The sequence below is a fragment of the Seriola dumerili genome, unplaced genomic scaffold (genome assembly GCF_002260705.1).
Source record: "Seriola dumerili isolate Sdu_G_001 unplaced genomic scaffold, Sdu_1.0 BDQW01001178.1, whole genome shotgun sequence".
NCBI lineage: Eukaryota > Metazoa > Chordata > Actinopteri > Carangiformes > Carangidae > Seriola > Seriola dumerili.
The window spans coordinates 36,417-63,147 of NW_019175433.1; the positions used below are offsets into that span (position 1 = coordinate 36,417).

At 39.3% G+C, this 26,731-nt stretch overlaps 1 protein-coding gene across 1 annotated transcript; it reads left to right on the forward strand.

Annotated features, from left to right (window-relative positions):
• The first annotated feature begins 1,533 nt into the window (after nt 1-1,533).
• On the forward strand, nt 1,534-26,011 carry tlcd2 (TLC domain containing 2). Its single transcript, XM_022767386.1, has 4 exons — nt 1,534-2,105; nt 2,569-2,651; nt 5,281-5,363; nt 22,000-26,011. The coding sequence occupies exons 1-4, from the start codon at nt 1,927-1,929 to the stop codon at nt 22,378-22,380; spliced, it is 726 nt and encodes a 241-aa protein (XP_022623107.1). The 5' UTR covers nt 1,534-1,926; the 3' UTR covers nt 22,381-26,011.
• The last annotated feature ends 720 nt before the right edge of the window (nt 26,012-26,731 follow it).

The window sequence follows — 26,731 nt, forward strand, 5'->3', positions numbered from 1 at the left end:
CATAATTTATTTGTTGATTATATATATTTATTAATATGTATCAACAAAGTAACCAAAGTTATCAAATAAATGTAGTGGAGTAAAAGTACAATATTTCCCCCAGAATTGTAATGAAGTAGAATTATAAAGTAGCAGGAAATTACAATACTCAACTAAAGTGGTGTTCTTTATATATGATACAAGATATATTAAAAGGGAAATAAGCACTTAACACCATGGCTGAGTATTTCCACCTTGGAACTGCATTGTACCAATGTCAAATGGCCTTTATCCAGATGATGGCGCTGTGTCATTCATGTCCATGGCCAGGCTCTGACGTGATGAGGACAGCACTGCTTTAGTCACTTCCACTAATTGAAACAACACTGAAAAGTAAAATATTCATCAAGTTCTGATGTCGAGTTGAAATATAAAAATACCAGTGTATGATAAATGTGTCAAAACAAATTACCATGGTCAGTCCTTAACTGTATGTAAAATATTCCCACAAACGTGAACAAATAAGGTGGGTTAAAGGCAATGTTTCCTTCAAGTGCTCTTCGTAATTTGCTATCCTCCTTTGACTGTACCTGCTAGTACTTCTGCTCGACACAATATACTTTGTTCCATTTTAGAAGCAAAATTTTGATTTAAATTTAGGAATTAAGACTACAAATCTGACCAGCAACCCAGTGCTATTAGTTTTTGATGCTTAGTGTTACCGACACACCTCTGTTGATGCCAGAAAACTATTGAGTTTTGATACACAGCCTCAGTATTTGCACACTTGAAAAGTTACTATGTAATTTATACTTTCAAGATGTCACTGGCGATATACCACCAGCTTGCTTGATTTAAATGTGCTATTGATGGATATTGTTGTCCCACAATGCAGCATAGAAAAATTGTGGATAGTGGTGAGGTAACACTGAGAAGATTAAAGAAAATAAGTGTAAAGTATTAAATAAGTTAGAGCAGCAAGAATGAACTGATTAACCACTATTTTGATAGTAGATTAATTGTTTTAGTAATTTTAAAAAAAAGTTGCCAAATATTCTCTGATTTCAGCTTCTTCAATGTGTGGATGTGCTGTTTTCTGTTTTATATCACATTTATTTATTTTGTAGCATATAAGTATTTTGTGTATATTTTATAGACAAAGCATTAATCAATAAAAAAGCAACTGATAATGAAAATGATCGTTAGTTGAAGCCCTAAAAACATTTGAGAAACATTTCCCAAAGCTTTTCAAAGTTAATTTTGATTAATGATTAGCAGACGTCTTGTATAATTTCTTTTTGATACCAAACTGCAAAGCACATAAAATATTTATGTACTGCCGGTATTTGTATATTTCAGAGTGTACTGTGTATTGTAGTATTGGTACGGTAAATGATCTTTAATTTGTGAATTAAACATTTCCGACAGTACTTGAACGTCACACAACACATGAAACGTGCTCTTGGCCGCGCCTCTTTATAGTAGGGCGGGGAGAAGCCGTTGTTTGGTTTCTGTTGATGTCAAAAAGTTACACAAGCAAGGGATGGGGTTTTACAACAGGTCGGTTTCACAACTGTAAACGGGGCTTCATCTCTATCAGTACCACCCGTGACCACAGATCTTTCTTTAGGGGGACTATCACAGAAAAACATCATACATATTCAGCCAGAGTCGGAGGTAAATCATTTGACAGTTTTATCGCGCCTTCTCTTTTTGGTCAATCACCGTAAAAGAAACACTTTTTTTCTGCGTTTCATACGCATCTTTGACTGACGAGAGACCGTTTATGTTTGGGAAAACACCGGTAAGTTAACGTGATTGTCTCGGTCGACGCAAACAAGTAGCAGAGTCGTCCACAGTCGTAGGCTCAGCTGCGTTTATACACCGCTTACATTGTGGACAAGTGTGGCCTGAGAAGTCTTCACCTACAAGACAAACATTTCAACTATGGAGTTGAGTTCAGCGATTTTAACGACTGGAAGCTCCGTCGGGTTTTTCAGACTTGTCAACGCTGGGGTCACAAAACTCCCCATGCCTGAATCTGCCTGCAGGAATGCATGGAAATGGAGAAATATCTCAACATCCTGTGTGCACAGTCTTATCACTGCGATATGGGCCGTGCTTTGGTAAGTTAAACCTAATAAAAACTGTTTTATTTAGTTTTCTTTTTAATGAAATCAGGATCTGATCGGAAATGATTGGTTCAAATATATTTAGCCTCTGAGCATGTGCTCATTAATGGATGTTGGCGTTTGGCGGTTGTATTCAAATATTGATTTAAATAGCCTATATATCGACCTCGTTTTATGTCTGACTTAAATTTGATTTTGTTAGTCACTGTCGACTTTTATTTGTCCATACTACTTGGCCGGATTTTGCACCAGGATGCATCTCATAGGGAGTAGATTTCAAGATATGATCCAGCACGAACCTTAACTGGCACTGACAACCTGAGTCACATTAATGTAGATAAGGTTGGCCGTATTAATTGTACAAATATCACTCTTAAATAAAGTTCCACAAACATTTTTTTTTTAATTTTGAAATGCTTTATCTAAACTAGTGTGTTTATCTTTTCCCTTCTTTTAGCTTTTTCCTTCACCCACAGATGGCTGAAGATTTGATAGAAACTCACTCTGTGTTTTCTCATGCTTTGGTGTCGTTTTCAATAGGTGAGTAGCACTTCTACAGTGTTCATTGCTCAATTACAAATTGTGTCCTTATCTGAATGGGTTAGCTGAGTGGAGGGTGCACCCAGAGGTGCTACCATCTTTAAGGAAAGTGAGGAAGTAACATTATCCTTCCCAGCTACTCTCAGTTTCCTATATTTGTCGGGACACTTTTAGGTCAAAGGAGTTATATAGTCATTGTAAAACATTTATTATAACCTTACAAGCCTCTGCTTGACAAATATCAGTTTCTTTGGTTGGTTAAGAGGCCATTTTGAATAATATGATGTTAGCGAATCACACAATGAGCTTTTGCAGTGTTTGCATTACCCGAAGCAAATATTTATAGCATTTTATCTGTGAGAAAGGGACAGACGTGGTAAACAGCCTTTTTACACACCAGTGCCATTCTGAATACTCAATGAATCATGTACTTGCATGTTGGCGTGCTCCATTACATCACTGACATAGTTAATATTTACCATATTGCATTTATAATTGGAAATATAAGGCAAGCTTTCTCCAATTTACATTTTTTTGGGTGTGTTTAGTCTTTACTCTTGTACTCTCCCACTAATTTTGACTTAAATTTACTTTGCCTATTGATTTTATTTTTTTCTCCTGATATTTCTACCTGGAACCGATAATGTAGGGTACAGTCTACTCTTTGGAAACCATATTAGAGGCTAACATGAATTAGATTTTGCTTGATTTCCTTGATATCTCAAACCTAAGAGCACATACTACCCCACATTCCTAAAATAGCAACTTGCCCTGTTTTGACTTTTTCCTCATTAATGCTTAAAGTATTCTAGAGCAACTAGAGGCACGTGAGAGCTCTCAAATCCACAAATTTATTGGATCTGTGCCAGGCAACAAGGGCTACCCAAGGATTCCAAGGATGTTTGACATTCTTTCAGAAAGCCCAGCCCTGGAAGCTGGCAAATCAAGGAGCACTGTTGGTATGTGCAGATCAATGGAGGGCTTTATGATCGGTCCCAGGCACCATGCGTAACCCTTTGCAGTCATGTGACATCACCAAGACAGTAACTGCGCAAAAAGTCAGTTGATTTATGCAAGCCATCCACATCAGATGCCAATGATAATGGAGAGGGGAGTCATCTATGCAAATACAAGTGGGATGCTTCTCCCAAACTCTCCACAAGAAATGTGGTATGATTCTTCTGAGGCTTCAGCAAGTTCTGAGGGGAACTTTGTACACCAGATTTGTGCATTCAGCCCAGCATGCTGGGATACCACGCTGCAAACCTCGCAGTGACATGCCATAAATGATTGTCCACTTGCTGAATGAAGACCTTGTCCAGTGCCCAGAACAATACTCTGCAGTTCATTCTCCATGTTGCTACAAATAACCGGTTTAAATAACAATTCTCTGTAACCACAAAAACAAAAAATCTACTAAAATGTTTATATACTACAGTAACTTGGTTGGTATCAGACTAAGCCAGGTGTCTTAATCAGGTTCCTCATACTTAACTGGGTTATTCCAGGTTATTCCACCAGAGTCATGTTGTTGGCATGTATCAGCCTAAAACCTGGTTGTTTGAATAACTGGTTTAAGAAAGGAATTCCCCATTCATGTAAACATGCCCATGAGTTTCACTCCAGTGGATACTGAATGGACAAAAGTAAATGGATCACTTACTTCACTAGACACTAACTTTTTATTCCATTGACTGCCCTATACAGGCTTTGGGTGATAGCAAGTGAAAAGTCAAGCTGTGTTTGATTCCCTTTTTCTCAGTGTAGATATTAACTGTCCTGAGCCAAGGCTTCACAATGGCATCGTGCACATCTTGCAGAATATAAATAGAAATAATCTGCTTAAAAAAAAAGCAAGATCAGTTTTTCTCTTTGTCACTAAGTCATACTTCATTTTTCCACCTGTGTGTTTTGAATAATAATAATACATTGTTATAAAAACGCATGAGCAAGAAAAGAGATGTCAGTGAATTGGCACTTGTCACATGCTCCTCTTTGCTGTTCAAAACTTGAATAAACAAACTTGGCAAATCTTGACCCAAATTCAACCTCTTGCGAAAAAATCTATTGTTGAAAAGACTGCATTTGGTAGGAATTTCCCTTGTCCATTGTCAGTGCTCTTGAAACAACATGAACTATTATGGAGACTAGATTATGAAAATAAATAAATCAAATTCTTGATAGCAATCTTGCAAGAATTATTTGGGCTGTGGCTGGTAGCAAGTGCATTTGTTTATGGTGAGACAAACCCAAACATGTCATCACATTGACAGAAGGGCCCTGGTAGCAAATTTCCAACATAATGGGGTTGATTCCAGCCTCACCAAAGCACTGAGCTCCAGTGCACCCCTCCATCCTCCATCGTCAACACTTCATTATTTTTCCAGCATTCTGAAAAGCTGTAACCATGGATACGGCTGGTGGCAGGGAAGGGTTGGGGGTGGTGGATATGAATAGCCCCTCTCCAAGACACATCTTGGTTGCCATTGCTGTCGTCATGGAAGCAGGAAACTGACTAACTTGATAAACTCAGCTGCTCCTTTTAAAAGAATCTGTTGTGTTTTTGTTGAATAATTAATTGCTGAACCTAAAAACACTAACCTTGGATAAATGCTGCCTATCCCCACAGGTTACTTCATCTATGACTTCTTTGACATGGTGCTGAACCAGAAGCTGAGTCAGTCCTGGGAGCTCCTCTTTCATCACATCGTGGTAGGTCTTAAAAAATGAAATTAGTAAAAATAAGCTGTAGTCCAAGACTTCATATTTTTGCCGTCGATGTTTCACCTTGACCATCGTTGACAGGAGATTATCAAATCTTTACATCTGTGTAAGAAATCCTCTAGTACCAATCACCATTATGAATCTAATACACAGAAGTTATTGCTTAGATAAATCAGGCACCAAAACCCTGCACAAGCACACCTGTCACAAGCACAGACATGGGAAAGACAAAATACCCGTCTTTCTTGTCTAGATACAAAGAACAAGTGAGGGAGGAACAAAGAGACAATCATTCCAGTGTGACAGCCCCCCCCCCCCCCCCCCCCAAGCATTCAACCTTCTTTCATGCCTTGAGAAGGATGAACTCCACCCGACTCCCTCAGCCTTTTGCTATCCACGTAACCACACAGCAGTTACTAGATTCCCATCAGACCCAGTCATCTTCATGATATGGTGAGCCTCAGCAGGCTGGCTGAGGAACAGATCCGATCTGTCAACCCTTCCCCCACTCATGCTTTGAAACACTATGGAAAATGCATAGGGAAATGAACTGGAGATGCAATATAGGACTACATCGTGAATGAATATTTTCTCCGTCTGCTTCTGGCTGTGTGACCTACATCCAAGAGGATGCAGATTTTGTGTATTGCTCTCTGTTGCCAAGCTCTTGCTATTGTTATTGTATATTGCTCACCTCACTAGGCCTGTTAAACTCTTATTGGAATTGTCTCTGATGGAATTTGAATGGATTTGTACTATACAACAGCCATAATTTATACATGTGTTTGGGTGTAAATGCAGGATTTTTTTCATTCTGAAATATTTAGAAAGATATATGCAGAATTAAGGAAACAGGTCACAGAGGACATGGCTTGTGCTGAATAAAGAAAAAAGCATATTACACCCCAATGTTCCAGTTAAGAAAAACATCACAGCAACACAATATGGACATACAATGTATATAAATGTAAACATATGCAATCTTCAAGATTGCAAGATTCCTGTCCTGATAAATACCACTTGGCATTTCAAGTGTTCTAGATATTTTCCCGTAGACTTGCATACACAACAATTCTAAAATGTAACCCCTGTTCAGTACCTCTCTCACACAAACAAACTGGGGACTTTTACACCAGCATATAGAGGCTGATACTGATACAGGAAACTGGTTTTGGTAGTTGAATGTCATGAGAAGATATGGGAGTTCCTTGTAACAAACACATGGCACAACAACCAGTATGACAGATCACATGCAATATTTGTGTGTAATCAAATAATACAAAGTTACAGAATGGTGAATCATTGCAAGAGTTCCTTTGTTGGGTTGTTAGAGAGTCACAATTGTCATCAAACACTCTGGTCACTGAGTGCTACACCAGAGTTAGTAGATTTCCCCAACTTTATCATTTTATTAAATACAACAAGTGAAAACATAGAAGATCTTTGTATTTGTATTGAGACACGTCTTAAAGGGGACCTATTATGCTAATTTCCAGTGCTGTATTTTTGGATGGACTGCAACAGCAGGGCCAGCCCTATAATCACGAATGTGACTGACTGACTGACTGATCATATTTCAACCATTGGTCAGCCAAATCCCACATGAGTTCTTTCCCATTGGCTGTTGCTCTTTCAATTAATTGAAGCAAACAGGTTCTATTACAGGGGCATTTATAGCTTGCAATATTGCCAACTCAGCACATTTGTTGCTAAATTTATAGAATATTTTTCAAACAAGACTAGGTATAAACCTAGTATATGGCTGGGCATGTATGGGCTTAGGGTTATACCGTTACAAGCAGTCACCCAACCACTCTGGTTTCCCAGGTGCTCGGGAGCTGCAGGGAAGCAGAGGAGGGCTTCCAATTCACTGGGCCCTGCTTCCATTACAACAAATAAACTACTTTCATTACATGTACCATTATTACTAAAGGTTGCAGAGTAATAATAAAACATATGACACACCGAACAGAGAGAGCAGGAGAGAGAGAAGCCATTGGTAACTGGGAAGCTAAAATAACTAGCAGATCTAAGTAGCATGTTAACAACAGAAACACCAGCAACCGGATATGAGACAATACGCTTACTGCAGCACGTCAGCAGAGCAACAAAAGCCCTGTTAAAGACTCCCTCTGACGAAAATCAAGTTTTTAACGTTGGTAACATGTCCATTTGATGTTTTTTATATAATACAAGACATATCATGAGCAAATAAGCAGTCAATGCCAGGACTGCACATTTCCACTTAGGAACAACTACCGTGAACCAATGACAATCTCATAAAAACTGATTTAGACAGCCAGGGATTCATAAGTTATATTACTTACAGAACCAATGCCGTCAACTTTCAGGGACAGGGGGGCAGGCAAAATAAACCAGAAATGGTATAAGCACAGACAGCAACAGTGTGTCAGCCGGCGCCAGTTACAAGCTTTTGTGTCACAGGGATGGCCACGTTTAATATGGACATCCAACATTGTAACATCATATGTATGACAGAAAATAAGGAAAAGCACAATAGCTGCTCTAAGTATACCTTGTTGTGTTTTGTAGTTTGTAGTTTTTTATGATGGTTTTTCAACAAATTATCTCCTCTGTTGTTCTGGGGGACTTCGCTTTGCCTCATCATTGCTGCATATGTTGTAGCTTGACTTCTTGGCAAACTTAACTATTCATAGTTCGTTAATTTTGAGTGTCATAAAACTTTGGCAAAATTAGGATTTTGGTATGGGGTCAAATGTCAGTGTCCTCACTACTCATGCTTTTGGTTGCCTAGGAGTTAAGCCAGGTTTGTGTGCCGATGATAGTATCAGCCTGCATCCAGGGTCGTACCTGAATCACTTTTTCCCAGGTGATGCACAGTGTTTCGATGGTGGAAATGCTCATTCGGGATTAGTCGTGGCAATCAGCTTCAGTACCACCTATTTGTTTGCTGGTAGCAAAAATCCTAACAGAGTTTGATAGAAGATAGCCATATCCCCCTTTTCAGAAAGTCTTGTTTTTTTGTTTTTTTCTCCTCCACTTCCTGGAAGCCCAGTGAATGGACGCTTTGGTCAGACCAGCTGGCATCAGATTGTCACTAGAGTGTGGGAGGGTTGGAGATTTCTTTTTCAGTCACATGGCTCTTTGTGCTTCTCCACTAGCTAATTCTCTTACTCTTCACTCCCCTCGTTACCCCATTTTACCATCATCATGACTCTCAATAGACTCTCATCTCCTTTGCTATTTTGTCCTCAATGTTTTACATGGTCTTTTCATGCAACTATTACAAATTTGGATATTTTGTTCGAGGTTCAGGGGTAGAGTAAGGGGGTAGGGGTAAAGCAAGACAACCACAGAAGGGCTTGATTTGCTAACGCAAGCACACTGGTCATCTGTAGTCTCAGGAGTTTTCCCAGTGGGCGAGCACCGAACCAGGCAGGACCAGCTGGTCATACATTCAGAAGAAGGAGGTTGATCTCTAGTTAATCTCCTCATATTGGCAGCCCACTGATTCACCTTTCTCCCCTGCCCCTCATACCTTTTACAATGCCTGTGTACGATTTACCATTTCCTGGACAAATGTCATGACAATTACATATGTAAACTAAAAATGTAAAGGTGGAGATGTGGTTGAAGAGAGGAACTCCCTTGGGGCAGTTGGAAACAACAACTTCCCATTGATTTATTTAATTCTAAGTACAGTACATCTTTAATATGTGCTAACCCAGCAAACATCACTTTTTCAGTATGTACTACCTTGTTGCATGTAAAGCATTTATGACTGACTAAACAAGCAAGGTACTTTGTATGATTATAAAATCTGGACAAAATGCATAGGTGTGTGTGTGGAGTGAAATATTTTGAAAGCTGTGTCAACAATTGATGATATGCACAGTGTTTTATCATTGACTCATATGCTGACAGATGTAAGCCATAAAACTACACAGGCAAATCATGACTGTGGACCATTTGACTGAATACTGTTTTCACTGTAAGGGCAGAATGCGATTTTGTCTCTGAGAGGTGCAAAACTAAATGTTGAATGTCACAGTTGTTGTCAGACCTGTCATGCACTTTTGTACAATGTTGGTACATAATGTACTAGTGCAGTGTAATGTTCACAGTGATGTCAGCAATTTAATGTTAGTAACAAATTAGTGTCTAAGGTTATAAATGAGACATCAGCATGACAGTTCTAAGCTACATGATTGGCTCTGGGGGAAGATAGAAGTTGTAGTCAAATGTTCTTAAATGGCCAAAACAGTATATGTCTAGAAAGTTTATATCTATTTTATTTCACTTACCCAGCCCTTTTGTACTGTCAAACCCATGTTTTTTTCCCATACCATTTTTTCCTTTACTGTTATGATCCGTTTTGACCCCTACTTCCTCCTTAGTATTTGTCTGCTCAAATGCATATTTTTTGATTGAGTCTTCATTTCTACAATCTGCCCTGAGGGTTAAATCTGTTAGACAAGTATAGTGAAACAGCATGTGGTGTAACACAAGTTTTGTTGATCCCTGTTGTCGCAGTCCAGGAGAAATAATAAAGTCAAACATTCCATGGAAAGTTTTTTTTTCCTCTTCTTATTGACTGAAGTGGAGAACACAGCTCCTTACTTCTTTCGGAGACACGTGTTGCCCTGTCATAGTCACTCACGCCTGATGAGATCCTGTCAGCCATAACCTTGTGTTTCCTTTGGAAAACAGGAAGTCCTGATAATTCTGCCAGAAAGAGGGTGCCTTCTTCTGAGGAGATTGATATGCACCTACTATATACAGTTTAAAAAATCTAACATGCAGGACTTTTTAAAAGTAATTATAAATGTGTGTTAAACGTATTGTTGGAAAGAGTACAGTGAAATGAAATCCCCATGTTGAGTCTGTTTCAGCCTTGTTTGCCCATGACTCTTGGAAATAGTGAGTTTTTGATTTAAAATATGAGCCAAAAGAGAAGGATACCAAGCAGAGGTAAAGGTGCAGATTATTTTTTTTCAATGAAGAATTAAAGCATGTGAGTAACTGTGTGTCCAATGTTCTCTTTTGAGATTTACATTGACAATAATCAGTGAAAACACCAAGTGGATTAGTTTTGCCCTTCTGCTCTCTCTTTGCCCTCTCACAGGGATTTGAAGTTTTGCAACATGTTTGTGGTTTCCTTCCCTAAATGCCTTTCACCCCTCTCTCATTAGTCAGAATTCAATTATCATTGTAGAGTAAGGGCTAAGGCCAGCGCTCCTCTAAAGCAGATCAGGGCATCACAGGTTAATCGCTGTGCCGGTTCCAATCACATCTGCTCTGCTCTGTCAAGTTGTCCACTTCAAATTTAAAACAGTACACACCTTAAATGTTCTCCCCACTATGCTACGTATACAGATCTTAATTTTTTTTAACATTTTACCATCATTTATTCTCCAATTAGTGTGTGTTAATACTTGTACCTAAATGCAGAAGTTACTCTTTCACACACTGAAATGATGAATGATTTTGTAACACCCAGGGAAAGCATTTAATTTCTCAATTGCCTTGTGCTTTTTCCAAAAATGCAACAATCAGCCTGAGTGAGCTGTCACAAATTCAGTGAAATAGAAAACTTTTTGTCATCAAACACATTTCCTCCTTTGTTTTGTGAAAAACAGTTTTAATGAACATAATGTTGGGTCATCACAAATAGTCAAATAAAAAATAACATGGATAGCTTTTAAACTGCAGCTTACATGAGGTGACAGAGCACCTAAGTCTTAAAGCTCAGCAGAAGCCTCCATAGCACTGATGAAATTGAGCCTGCTAGGATTCGTCTGGCTCAGCTTTAGGTACCTGGATTTTGAATTTGGGAATTTTCTCTTAATCCTCCTCACAGATTTGCTCAAGCTTGCTCCCCCTGGATGAGGAGCTTTTGTAAACAGGTTCTTAGCAAGACAATGTCTATAGGTTGTTCATAATTGCTCCCTCTACCTTTACAGGTTTACTTGTTCAGCTGCTAAAAAGCATAGCACAGACCTGCCACCATTAACATTGTTGAAAAGATGGCTTTCATCTTCCCCCACCTCTTTCTCCTGGTGAATGACATACAGGAACTAATAGAAGGGTCCAGTTGTAAACACTTGATTGGCGGATATTTTATCACTGAAACGATGTATGTGTCTGTTCGATGATGTCCTTATAACCTGGAAATCATATTTGCTACATTATTTTTCTAGCTCATTTTTTGCCACCTTTTCCAGTTCAATCTCAGTCACATTTTTCCTCTTCAAGGTTCATCTTGCACCAACCTCAGATATGAATGGAATTTGTCTCAGTTTACCAGGCATGAAAATAGATATTTGTGGAGGGAGTGTGACGCTGTCTCACATAGCCAACAGGGAATGTGACTTTTGGAAGCAGGAACTTACTGTATTTGGTTGTTGACTATGTTGTTACTGGTGTGATGCCACATGTCACTGGAGTGCCATGTCTGCCACGGAACTCTACATCTTCAGCTCTGTAGAACCTGATTATTCTGGATGTCTGCTTCTGTCTTTTGCTCTCTCAATTCCTGTTTCTTTGATTCAGCTAATCCATCCACTAGCTGCTGGCTGTCTAAGGAACCTCAAGCAGCCTAATGTGACAGGAGTACAAGCGAAAACAAAGACTGGCAAGATTTATAATCTGCACAGTCTACATTTGGTTTGAAGTGTATTGTTGTTGAAAAGCTGAAGCTCAGCTGATCTATTTCCTGATGGATGCACTTCAGTGGTAAATCTTGCACTGACAATAACATTAAGAAGCATATTACGGAGAAAGTTGATGTAAACAGAAGATGTGTAGATATGGTTTGTAATATAAACTTGTGTTGTTGTTTCATGTATAAAACAGCCAGGGCCTCTTGATATTTCATAGCAGCTGCTGATTTAGTATGTATGTTTTTGTTTTTGCTATCCAATCCACAGATATATTTCCAGCCATCCACAATCTGTGGGCTCTGCCACTCCCCCTTTTTGACCCATAAATTGGTGTGACAAACCACATTGAACAAGTGTTACTTTTTAAAATCTCCAGTGTCAACATAAAGTTTTCAACAATAATGGTACGTTTGAATCTCTGTTGTTTTTGATGAAATTTTAGTAGAGCACACAGTTAGTCAGCTAACTGTGTGAGAAGGCCTCAAAAGATACAAAGACAATAATATCACGCCACATACAGAGAATAATGACAGCCTGTAAGATGGAGAGAGGCACATATTGCAAAATAGAAATTGGAATGTGCAGCAGAGTTTTTTGGCGGGCAAAGATCGTGATGGATGTGTGTGTATTTCTCAGCAGTCTCATCTTTTGGTGGGGAACCACATGAGGTTCCCCGCATTCTGTGTATACAGACAAGAGGACAGACATCTGGTCTCCACATGAACCTCAGGTCCCCAAGAGAGACACACACACATGGAGCAAACCTCTTGCTTCCTGAGAGGGCTTCTGCAAATGTGTACACCCCCTCAAAACATTTCTGCACTGCAGCTCCACTCCATATATCACACAGACGGCCTTGTTATCGACCCCCCCTATCCTTGTGTAACCTCGAAGTGTCTCCCCCACCCCCCTTCATCCACCTACTCTCTGCAGCTCGTACCACCCCCTCACATGGATACAAACCAGTGAGAGCCTCTGCGCTCTGGTAGTACTATATTTTGTTTTTGTGTGGGTTTTTTCCCTCATGGTTTCACATTGAGGGTTTTCCTTGTTCATTGTTTTTTGTGTCAGAAACAGTTCAGTCATCTAATGCAGAGGCGACAAACAGTTATGGATGCAGGGCCCATCCATCCTGAACAGAGCAAGCTAGTGTGAATGGGCCTTAAATTATACTGTCTTCAGCCTACAGGTAGGCAGCAGAAAAGAGCAGTCTTGCGACACACTCATACACACGTGCCATGCTTTCCTAAGAGGCTGGAAACTGGAAAAGCAGAGTGCACTAAAAAGGAGGTGGTGTTTGGTCACAGTTGGCATGACAACTGGGAATGCTGTTTGTAGAGGCATCCATCCATCATCAGGTTTAGAAAACGGAGGGAGTTGACTCTACCTGTCGTTGCTGAAAAGCAAGGTGGGGCAAAGTAGGAACTGTGCACCTAATGGCCAAGAACCAATGCATAAAAAACACAGAACAAACTTGGCTGAGATCCAACTGCTGTGAGAATACCAGAGTACTTACATATGTTTCCAAAAGCGGCGTGGGCGGGTATGCAAGCATGTGAGAGTACAGCATAGAAACAACCTCATACTGAACATTTGTAGTGAGTGGAGTTATCTATTTCAGTATCGTTTTTCTTATTATGCTTCACAGCAAACCTGACATATCTACAGTAATTGTCAGGGGGTTTGTTATAATAATGGTTATGATAGTGCCATGGATTAACAAAAAATATATTACCAATATTTTGCGTATTGTATGCTACAGTTTCTAAGACAATTTATGCCTCTCTCATACATGGTAAATATGTAGCTGGATAAAGCAGCTGGCTGGCTTAGCTTAGTTTAGCCAAACACAAGAAACGGGGGTAAACAGCTAGTCTAGGTTTGTCCAAAGATAGCAACATCCAGCACCTCAAGAGTTTATTAAGGAACATTTTATATCTCAATTGTTTAATCTTCACCAAAAATGAAATGTTAAAATGACATATTTTGGTTTTACAGTGGGATTATTGCATGGAACTATTTCTTGGATGAGCACAGTCACTTTCAGAGCCAAGGTAGCTGATTTCCAAATACACCAAAAAGTGTATTTCTCCAAATGTAAAACTATTCCTTTAAGAATAAGCATTTAATACTCCATTTTGGAAGCAAAATGATATTGATTTGGTGGAATATCATTAGTGCCATTGCTCCCTTTTTAAAGGAATGTGTATATTTTCCACTTTTCTTTGCAGTCAAAGAAAAACAAGTAAAACATTGCAGTTTCAGGTCACAATGCTGAAAATGTTGCAGCCCATAAACAATGTGGAATGTCATCAGATCTTGAGACCTTTCCAGTTTTTCCTGGTCCTAATGGACATTAACATGCAATGGAAAAGCCATCATTGTCTTTTATCTTTCTTTGGCCACTCTGAGAAGTGAGGTAATGACTGGGACACACAGTACACCCAAGGCAAGGCAAACCATAACTCCTCCCTTCACACCCAGTGCCTGAATACATCAAGTGATTGTGATTCACTGAAACACACCTAGTAACAGTCACAGAGGCTCACCCTGATGTGGAAGAAGACACGTTCTCTCAGCCTGTACTTGACACACACACTTACAAATAAATACCATGCAATGCTAATTGGTTATCTGTGCCCTAAGTAATTGTGTTTGGAGACATCCTGTGAATTTCTGACCAAGATATCTGTGACAGCAAGGCGTTGAAATTGCCTGCTGTGCATCTGTCAGCTGATGTGAGTTAACGCAGGTCGCATGATAATTGTTATGACCACTGTGTGTGTGTGTGTGTGTGTGTGCGTGCGTGCGTGTGTGCGTGTGTGCGTGTGTGTGTGTGTGTGTGTGTGTGTGTGTGTGTGTGTGTGTGTGTGTGTGTGTGTGTGTGTGTGTGTGAGTGTGTGAGTGTGTGAGTGTGTGAGTGTGTGTGTGTGTGAGTGTGTGAGTGTGTGAGTGTGTGTGTGTGTGTGTGTGTGTGTGTGTGTGTGTGTGTGTGTGTGTGTGTGTGTGTGTGTGTGTGTGAGTGTGTGAGTGTGTGAGTGTGTGAGTGTGTGAGTGTGTGAGTGTGTGAGTGTGTGAGTGTGTGAGTGTGTGAGTGTGTGTGTGTGTGTGTGTGTGTGTGTGTGTGTGTGTGTGAGAGATAATTATTCTCTCGTGTTTCTAAGCCGAACATCCTTCCATCTATTTTTTCTCATAGACTTTAAGCCTTTGCAAGGCCCTCCCACCTTTTTATCAACCCACTGCTGGTCTGCCTATGACCAAATGGCAAACATCTTTCTGTTGAGCCTAATAGTTTCCTCCCCATCAACTTGACTAGACCACTTCCTATCCATTTATGACCTCCATTACCTGTCCTATAATGTATTTTTATGGAATGCCGTTGTGTGAGGGTGTGCTTATATCATAAAGGGATGGGGAATATATATCTGTGTGGAAATCTTGAGGCATAAAAAATGTATAAAGTCACACGATGATAATTACATGGAAATTCAAATGTTATAGATTCAGCCCCTGTTTATCTGGGTCACACATGCATCAATGAAGCAAAATTTGGGGAAGAGATCATTGAAACACTCTTCAACATAACTCCAAATACTTAAGGTAAATTTCTGGTGTCTTGATACCAGTGCTTGAAGCAGGCTCACCAGTACTCAGATAATGAGTACCAACACTTTTGATTTTTGTCAACCTGTGTGTCATTTAATATTAAGGTGTACTTCTTTAATGATGTTGCTGTTGTTAGTTGTAGTTTGACAACATTGCCTTTTTTCCTGCTCAAATAAGCCCATGTTCTGTGTGACCAACATCAGCCAGAAAGCTGCCTGATAAGAGTGTAGTTTTGGTTTCGCCGACAGCATCTTCTGTTAGTGAATGTTCCAGGCCAGGCAGAGGGGGCACAGGCCAGCCAACGTCCCCCTGTTTATGGGTACAAGTTGAACTCATTTTACTCATCTTTTGACTTATTCCCAGTCTCAAAATAGCCTGCTTATATCAGATCCTGTTGTATTTTGCCTTTATGGACAATGAGGCTTTGCTGTGAATGAAAGAACGTTGTCCTAGACAATCCCTTGGACGACTGAATGAGTAAATACTGTACAATATACATGATATACATGATGTTATTTTTGATGTGATTAATCACTTTTAAGTCATTAATAAGGAGTGATCTCAAGCCAGAAAAAACACCCCTTCCCCATAATAGCTACAGGCTATTATGGTGGCTTTTATCTTTTCATTTCACGTAGAGCACTGGATAAAACCTAAATAATAACTTTGGTGGAACGTGATGACAGCTTCTCTTATATGTGAAAATGCCTTTGGTGGTTTTTCTCGTTATTTGCTGACATGTGCCCACACACACACACACACACACACACACACACACACACACACACACACACACACACATTCTCATACATAGCCTCATGGGTTAATGACTTCCTCCTTACTGCACCACCCTTTTTCTTGTTTTTTTCCACATGGTCTCATTATCATTCAACACTCACTTTGTCCATTGTAAGAAATGCACAGTGTTAGTACTGAACTTCTCACTGACTAAGCCAGCTTGCGAGTCATCAGCCAGAGGCAGGGAAACTGGTTTGACATGGAAATAATAATCCTTAATAACCTTTGTGTCTGCCTTGACTATTGTAACATAAAGTCTGTGACATGGAGGGAAGATGAGTCAAGTTTTATATTAAATGAGCAAGGCTATTTACAAACGGATAAGCATGGGTTAGTGCTGCATCAGTAGTGTAAGAAGTGTATGGATGTGTGAGAGTGTTGAAGGCAGGTAAAACTGTAAAACAGGGTAGCCTGGTAGATGCTGAACTGGTGCTACCACATCACATTAATGACCCTCAACTTTAACTGTAGACATCCTGCAGGCAGAGGGAGGAACATAACACTACACACTGTAATATTGGTAACTCATGCAGACGTTTAAAAGGCCACACAACTTTACTATTCTCTTGAATGATTAGATCTTAGAACCCCATATCTATAGGTTTCTGACTACTGTCCCTCCATTTTTCATGTTATGTGCAGATGCAAAATAATACATTACAGAATACTTTGACAAGAAAGTAACATCAAACGCATGCTTGAAAGACAAAAGAAAGAAAAAGATGAAAGACTTGTTACGCTGCCATTGTGCCTTTCAGATGTTAACTTCCTTTTTTTTTAGCTCTATCTATCCCTGTGTCAGCTTACCCTCTGAGTACTGATTGCCATAGTGGCTCAATTTAAAAGCACAAACATTTCTATACCTGTCATCTTGACACAAACCTTTTTATCATGTGAACTTTACCCTACTTCTTGGTTGACCTGTGGTCAGTTTGATTGTTTCCTCTGATGCTAAACATAGGAAATAGATACCACAGTGTCTTTTTTTTAAATCAGGTTTCATGTTGTTCATTCTACCGTTTGCTGTACATGCCTGCCATCTTTGCACCCAGTGTTTCCCCCTGAAAGTGGGATGTGAAGGTCCCTTACCAGGGTGTAGAGAACGTTTAATTGAGCCCACAGGGAGAAAATGCAGGAAACAAAAACACCCACACCACCTTGTTTTTCAGCCCTTTGCTTGGATTTTACAGAGGTGGCTATAAGAGTAGGTTAATGTATATAAGAGCAGTCCAAAGGTTAAATAACACTCACTCCATCTTCTTCTATCCCATTTAAACCTAAGGACTACCCCCTTCATTCCCCATAAAATAAATGGCCACGCTCTGTTATTGATACCCGGCTATATGAGGCAGTTTTCATAATATAATTATGATTTTCTGAGCATTTAAGGAATGTCTTGTCTATGTTTGTCAAAGTTGAGATTTAAAGTTTATTCTTGAAAAAAGACGTGACACATGTCATACATGTTTTATGTCTGTTCAATAGTCTAGTTGGACAGTATTGAGTGGGTGCTGCTGAATGTGAAAGTCAAGCTTCAGTAGAGCTTAGCAGGGCAAATCCAGCTAATGCTGAATCATTGTAATTGTTGATATATCCAGGGGCTGGTGGGGGGGGGTTGCTGTGATTTTCCCTTTGGCTTGGGGTGCTGACAACAATACAGAGTGTGTTAGCTGACCCCTGAGGCCCTATCCATGTTCACAGAGAGGGCAACCAGGATGAGGTTTGGCCAGCTGCTGGTATCTGGTTGGCTGCTGAGCCATATAGGGTCAGTGTCACCAGATAATGACCTGGTATGTTCAGATCAGTGATCACAGTCGTCTCTCTAGACTGGGACTCCTTTGTCCATTTTTTCCATCTAACTTTTTATGGCTCATCACTTTTACATTTGCTGCTTCAAGCCTTGAAAAGTATTACGGAGGTATAGGCGTTTATGTGACACATTGCTTCGACATTAATATGTTTTATATGCGTTTTATATAGTTGCTGTCTGAGCTGCTCTGCTAACAATGTTTGTACCAAGATAAGGTAACCGTCTAAGGCGAATATATAAAGCCACCAATAAAGGGGAAATAACCACCATAAAACTACATACACGTGAAGGAGGAACACAACAACATCATGTTTTCACATTAAGACACCTCAGGAAGCATGTCATATAGTGTCCAAATGTAATTGAGGTTGGATATGATTCCGTTTCCTTTATAATTTAATGAAGTCAGAAAAACTATAGTCTTCCTTTGATCCATCCTGCTCTGTTAAATGTATCTTTTCTTAATCAAATCTGATTTGACACTTTGTATTGGTGCCAATTTGTTTCTAAATTAAATCCAAATTAAATATTTCTAACTTTTGTTATTTGTGATTCACTCCCAGTTCCTCCACAGTTTTGTTCCATTTACTCCTATGGACTCTGAGAAGTGAGTGACTCTCACTGCATTGACTGAATTCGTCTTCATCAACTTATCTGAGAGTTGTATAACAGTTTGTTTTGACCTTCCCCCTGTCCCTTCCCCGTTCTGTTGTGTTTTATCTTCCCAGATCAGATTAGACTTCAGATGAGCCAGGTTAAACACCAGTTGTTGATCTGGCTAAAGCAGCGGCTGTGTTTGTGTGTGTAGGTGTGTGTTAATTCGAGTGTGAGCATATGGGTTTTTATAACACACACACACACACACACACACACACACACACACACACACACACACACACACACACACACACACACACACACACACACACACACACCACTTCACATGTTGTTTTTACTACTACTACTATCGTCCGTCTGCTTTCATCTCTGTTGAAAACTGCTTAAAATTGGGATTCATATTCAATGTGAAGTTGTGTGTGTGTGTGTGTTTTATGTTTTTATTTTTTTTATTTTTTCATTTTTTTTTGTAATTGCATGTGTCTAGTTGACACTGTATGTTGCATTCATGGGTACTTAGTTTTACCAGTGAGCTGGTAAATGCTGCATGGTACACAATGTATCTTTTGGAGCCAAATGACAAGAATCTGTATCCTCCATCTGTTGATTTGGAGTTGTTTTGTCTGTGCCATATCAAAACTGTCACAACATGGCTAATTTGAGGATTCACAACAGAGCATATTGTCCTTCAGCATGACAGTGTTTTGTCCCAAATAAGGGATCCTTGATCTCACATTAATTCAGTCTAACCCAAAAACAAAAACATATACTATATATACATTTTATAAAATTGTAGTGTTTAATTAAGGTTGTATTTTAGGCTGGTGTAAAAATAAATACATTTTTCCTGGCCTAACTTAACAAATTGAGCATTTGGCGAATAATGCAAAATCTGTGTTGTTAGCAAAGTAAAAATTAAATAACAAGTATTATCAGTTTCAATTTTCTGTGACCAAACCATTGAGTGATAGAAATGAATATCTGGTTGGTAGACGCTTACCAGTCCGTACCATTAGAATTATACTGAATGCAATCATCACTAAAATATTTTTATTTATTTATTTGTTTGCTGCTGCCTGCCTCAGTTTTCAGACTCACCTGGCACGTGTCCTGCCATACAAAAAATTTCACAGGAGAGTGGCCAGCCAGCACTGCAGTGTGATCTAAACACATTCGTGAGCGTGTGTTTTGCTTTGTTTTGTACTGAAAAGCCCTGTGTCCTGTTTGTTGACGTAACTGTTTCCCTCCCAACACACTGACTCTTATGAGGTAGTCTGTTTTGTGCTGCTAAATACAGTGCTTTCACTGTTGTCATTGTAATTGTTCACCAACATTGTTCGTCGTCACTGTCATTATAACCTGACAACAGGTGAAGAGTTTGTTTTGTACTGATTTGTGTGTGTGTGTGTGTGTGTGTGTGTGTGTGCGTGCGCTATGTGGATGGTGATGTCTGTCTGGGCAGCACCTTGGTCCATATTAAGATATTTCAATAAATACTGGCCAGATTGCCATTAAGTTTAGTAAGGCGACTCTGGTCCCCAGAGGATTATGTGCGGAGTTTTAAATTACCCATAGTGCCACTTATAGGTCTAAGTCTCCTCTTCACTGACACTTAAGTCACTGCAGTATATCTTGAAAATGAATGGCCAGAGTTTCATGTAAATTATTGTGAACCAGGAACCAGGTTTGGCTTAATGCCACCATAAACCATTCAGTGAAGAAACCTTTTGAACCTTTTTTGAGCCAAAGACACCTATATTACAGTGGATACATAGTGTACGTTCCAGTTAGGGAGAGTGGACTGCTGACTTTCCTCACATGCCCTGTTGTTTAACCTACCACAACACATCGCATGACTGTTTGCTGCATTAGAGAGGGCATCCTGTGACCTCATACAAAACACACATGCACAAACACAATATGCTTCTCCAACTGAGCCATGACTGATGGTAGAGGTCATTCTCTCACACCACAGTTTACATCCCATGACCTGCACTGACTAACCAAAGACTTGACTTACGTTGGACTGCTCTCTGTTTGTAGTGTTCTTCTTTCACTATATCCCATTCACTGCCACCATCCACTCTTGATTTATAAACATGGCAGCTTAGGTGGCAACAAGTCTGAAACTAAAGTGCAATCTCTCTGAACGCAGTTTGGCCCTTTAACTACACTGTGAGTGTGCTCTGAGTGTGAATGAAGCTGTTGAAATCTGGTGTTGTGAATGGATGCCGACTCCTGTGGAGAGTTGGCTGAACAGCTTGTTGCAGTATAAACACATTTCTGTCATCCAGATTTTACACCTGCAACACAGCTGCTGTGAGAGTGTTAGCAGCATTTACTTCTGTCACAACATATCAGATATTGTACGTAATCCTTTCCCCTGACTCCTCAGTGTAGTGTCAGCACACAGGATCTGTTGTCTTATTTTTCTCAAGACAGAGTTTGAGTGATGTTGCTGCCACTGTGTGGAGTTTCTGTTTATTACATCTCAGACTTTCATAAGCACTGCTCAGCAGAAACGTGTCATGGGAGTGGTGTCCTTCCAGATGGTCATCAAGTAATATACTGTCAGAAGTGAAAGAATACATTCAGACATGAGGGCATAACAAATCACAGTCAAAACATGGAAATCACCTCCTCCCAAAAAAAACCTTCAGTTGTCACCTTAAAGTTATGAGAGCTACACTGATATAACCTACAGTCATAGTGTTGTGCTGATCCATGTGAACATTAAAATAAAAACTTTTTTTTCTTATTTTCCTGCTAGAATTTACATTTTTTGAGTTTATGTCTGAGTTCATCTATAAAATCAAGTACATTAGTAGAATTAAGAAACACCTAATTCCCGAAATGAAGACTCTTTCACAGTTAACAGAAGTTGGCAATAGAGTCAGCTGATGGAGATGAAGATATCAGATATTATCTGCTTCAAATCACCACATTTTTTTTTTTTTGAGAGCGATGACATCTTAACCACTAGTACACTAGTATCTTTTGTAATTAAAAATGTATCATTAGTTATTAATTTACTATTTAAATTACTTTAGCCATTCTTTTTTGTTAATCATAATTAATCCACCATGCAGCACAAATCCATTGTAACTTTCCTCCTCCTTGTCTTTGTTCTCATTGTCTTCTCCTGTAGGTGATCACCTGTTTTGGCCTCTCTGTGCTGTCATGCTGCTATGTGGGCTTTGCCGTGGTGGCCCTGTTGGTGGAGATAAACTCTGTGTTCCTCCACCTCAGGCAGATCTTACGTATGGCCAACATTGCTACAGGTACGCTGTACCGGGTCAACAGCATGATCAACCTGGGCACATACGTGGTGTTCCGCATCAACACACTGGCCTGGATGACCCGCTGGCTGGTGCTCAACAGGGACAAAGTGCCCCTCCTAGCTTACACGTTGGGCAGCGTGGGTATGGCCATCATGACAGCCATGAATATCGTCCTCTTTTATCGGCTGCTCAGGAGCGACTTTTTGAAGAGCAGCACCCGGGAGACCAAGAAAGAGAAGGAGATGTAGAGGAAAGGGGAGGAAGAGACACATGAAGGATTAGATTCATAAACACACTCATTGCTGTACATTAACACTCTGTGGCTGAGATTTGGCACCGTTTTGCCTGTGTGTAAGTATACTCATAGCTGGGAGACGGAGGGATCTTTCTATCTCTTATACTGTACAGGTACGTCCACACAAGGTGTAATCAGTGGGCCTAATTCCAAACACAGATCACATAGAGCCATTGTGCTGAAAGCTACATTTGCCTATCAGTTGTAGTTTTGACAATTTTGTCTTCAGTGCTTCTGTGTTCCAGTCATCCTTAACTGCCATGAGTGGCTCACTAATGGTAGATGGAGGATTCTTCATATGAACAATATAAGGCCTTGTAAAACAACACCAAAAGCCTTATTGTCCCACAGGGTGTTTCAGCTAAATCTTTTCTAAAATGTAGCTTATGGTAAATGAATACGCACTGTTTGTAAAACAAACCCTCCAACACCCATGTATACATGTATACACTATATTGTATATAATATACATCTATGCTGTTGTGGGTTATTTAAAAATCTCACATAAAGTTTATTTACCACTGAGTAAAAAATAAGTAAACCCTTCTTTTGTGTAACACTAATACTACAGAGGTGACTATGTCTCTTTTTTTTCCCACCAAATGTCCTCAACTAGAAACCACCTGCTTCCTCAGAAAGCTTGTAACACTTTTTTTGCCTCTTTATAAAACAAGCTTTACTGTCAGTGTTTGGCAGGTTGTTTGTTATTAGAGAAGAAAAACATTAGGAAAAATGTCAGAAGAAGAACAATTTTGTCTATAGAATAAGGAAATCCAGCAAATACCAATCCTCTCTTGAGGAAAGAAGAGGGTACTCAGATGATGAATAAATACTAAATACTTTGAAGTGGCATTTAAATGAAACAAAGCAGATTTTACTTTGTTGACACAATGCTAATCTGCATGATATTTAACAGCTTAACAATCGCAGCCGCTTTATGCTCTGTCAAGTCATATTAAAACATCTTGGGAAAAGCATTATACAGAATAACCCTGAATTATTAAAACCCTGAAAATTAAAACAGCCTGTGCCCCTCAGATCTGATTGCCTGTCCACCAACCAAGATGTTTCGTTAGTAGATCTTGGCGGGACTAGATCGTGTAGATTATGATTTGATTGGCACCTGGATAAATTACAATGGTGAAAGGGAGAAAGGATGCCACCTGAACTCCCAGCAGCCATTACCAATGACATCAGTGTCCGTCACTGGTCTTTGTCAGAGGTTGTCTTGACAGCTCACACTGGCTGCTGCTTTTGTGAGTACAATTGAAATCTGTAAAATGACAGGAAACAAAACAAGCCAAATCACAGTAGATAGTGCTGTATTACCACCTGAAATGAATATTTCCATGATTTGTATGCATCTTTATAGTGTCCCATGATTGTGTACATGCTGCAGTAGGAGCTTTCAGACAGGCAGGAATTGTTATTCTTCATTTGGCCTATGGAGGACAGCAAACTCCTTTACATCACCTCAGTGACCTCGACCCAGCCAAGACCACCAGAGATGTCTTTATTTTGTAACGTCTTTGTAGATCTGTGTCATTTTGACTTTTTAATTAGACGTTGTCAATTGTTATTCACGTGGCTGCTACACAGCTGTCTACTCTTCCAACTCGCATCATAACATCACAGTCCTTTTCATGGCCTGCCATGCCGTTCATATTGTGTGTTAATGCTTTTTTTTTGTGTATATTCATTGTCTGACGGGTTAAATTGTGTATATTGTAATTTATTTGTACTTAAAATAAGGTGTGGATTAAAGATGGAATGAACACAGTGTTCAGTGAATTCCCCTGTTGTGAAAAACCTTTGATTATAGTGAAGTTGATTGTGTAAGTCATGTTGTTGTGGGGCATTTTGCCACCCAGTGTCTGAACTTGAAACTGTTTAGGCTGATGCCCTAAAACCAACCATATAACAAACACAGCTCCATGTTCAGTGACATTGCAACAGACTTATTTGCAGTTCAAAAGAAAATCAGACCCAAATTTTATATTTAGAATCAGCTGTAAACACTGAGATGGCAGTTTATTAGGAGCACCTAGCTAAATCCTACCTTCATGAAGGTTATAATGTTCAGTTTGTATTGAAATTGTTTAAGAGAGGGGCTGATTCAACTTGATGATAATTTTGGAGGATGATGACCTGTGTTTCCATTATTTTGTCAAGGCAGATTTATATTAATGAGTATAGGCTAAATAACAGAAACCTCTCTGAATAATGCAATAAAACAGTAGCTCAAACATCCTGCAAAATTGTCACATTTGAATCAACATCTCTTTAATACTATTAAAAAGTGAACATTATAAGCGTCATGAAGGTAGGTGTTTTTTGCTGAACTGCTGTATTAGACTGCATTAGTTTCAGCTAGGTGTAGCTAATCAACTGCCAGATGGGTGTATTTGTAGCTGATTGAGTGACACAAACAAAGTCGACAAATTTATCCCTATCCACGTTTAAATCAAGACATCACTGCACTAAACAAACAGCACTGTTTGGGAGGAGGGCAGTAGATTTTGAATTACTGTTGCTGATTTCCAGTTACCTTTTTTAAAGATCAGGAGTATCTCCCTTTTGAGTTTTTATTGTGAATGTAGATTTGCATTTTTTTTCAATTCTTCAAATTTTTAGGGCAGCTTTGTGGTTGTAGTGAAGACAACTTGTGACAATTGAAGTTCTTTCTAACAAACAAGCTTATGTTTGTGAATGTTTTGTATGAGGCTGTAATGTTTTTGGGATTATACATGTATGATACCAGATTTGTTCATTTATGTTGCTCTGTGCTTTTAGGAATTGTGATCAAGCATAGCAGCCAAGTCAAGATGCTTCCTCATATGAATGTTGTAATGACGATGATGGACCTTTGTCCAAAAACATGCTACTGTACTGCTCCCTTCACTCTAATTCCCAGTCTTTTCGCTACCTGTATGGCTCGCATCACAAAACCTGAGTGTCCAAAGGCCACAGGATGATGCTATGGCTTTATATGTTTGTGGGTAATGGACACAAGGAAAATTATGTCAAGATGTAATTGCAGAGAAAGTGGCAGCACTTATGAACTTGTATTGCCATATAGCCTCATACTCCTCATCATACATGATAAATATGATGGTTGACTGCATTGGTCTTCATAATTTTTTTTATTAGTTCCATTACCAGAGAATAAGAAAAGCACCATTTCCTTATCACAATCAACAAGTAAGACCAGTTTTATTTCCTTGTTTGTTTATTTATAGACTTCTCTTTGTCTGGTGACTGGTGAAATATTGGACATTGTTAACAGTTCAAAAATTGAAATTCCTAACACTAGTATTGACACTCTGCAGATTGTCAATGACTGATAAACCCTGCATGAAGGGGAAAAACCTGGAATAGTGAAACAACCAAGACTAACTGAGGTTCTGAAAACAAAATCATCTGCTGTCTCGGAGCATCAAACTGTCATGTTTCACAGAATTTTGTCTTTAAGTGTAAATATAACAATTTTATTTTTTCATGTTTTGGCAGAGATTGTTTTGTTATTAAACCTACCATTTATATGTTTATATAATAACAATATTTGTTTAACGTGAAAATAAAGATCAAGGAAATTGATGTAGTGTTTTCCTTTTACTGACTGTCACGACCCGGCTCCTAGACCATGACAAAAAGAGTGAAATGTACACAGCTGTACTTGGAAGGACAAACAAATCACATGTCTTTGGTAAATGGGAACCAAATACGTTAATTAAATGTATATAATGATCTATCAGTGGATCAGTGTGGTGTAATATAATGAGATGTACAACTAAACCAAACCAAACAAAAGAAACCATGAGGTGTAATGAGGAGATCCAGCGATGGGGTGAGAGAGAGAAAATGGGGACAGCTCATCCTAAATGCATTCTTGATAAACTGGCCAGGTACACCCAGTTGCACTTATGTAAACTCCACCTACCAGGATTTGAAGGGAGACACAAAACACAAACAGCAGCCAAGGGCAAGACACACCCTACAGGTCATGGCAGAGTCAGAGGGCTGTCACATGACACAGATTTATGCTGTTACTTGCGTGGTTTGTAACTGAATTAATCAAGTGTAGAATATTCACTTAATGTCTAATTACAGCAACAAATGCTACATAGCAGTAATGAAAGAAGTATTCAGACTCTTTACTGCAATAGCGCAGTGTGAAAGTACTCCATTACAAGTGACATTACAAGTCCTGCATTCAAAATATGATTAATGAAAGTACATATGTATTACCAGTAACATGAGAGTATCAAAAGTAAAAGTTTTACAAAGGTTGAATGCCCCCTGTT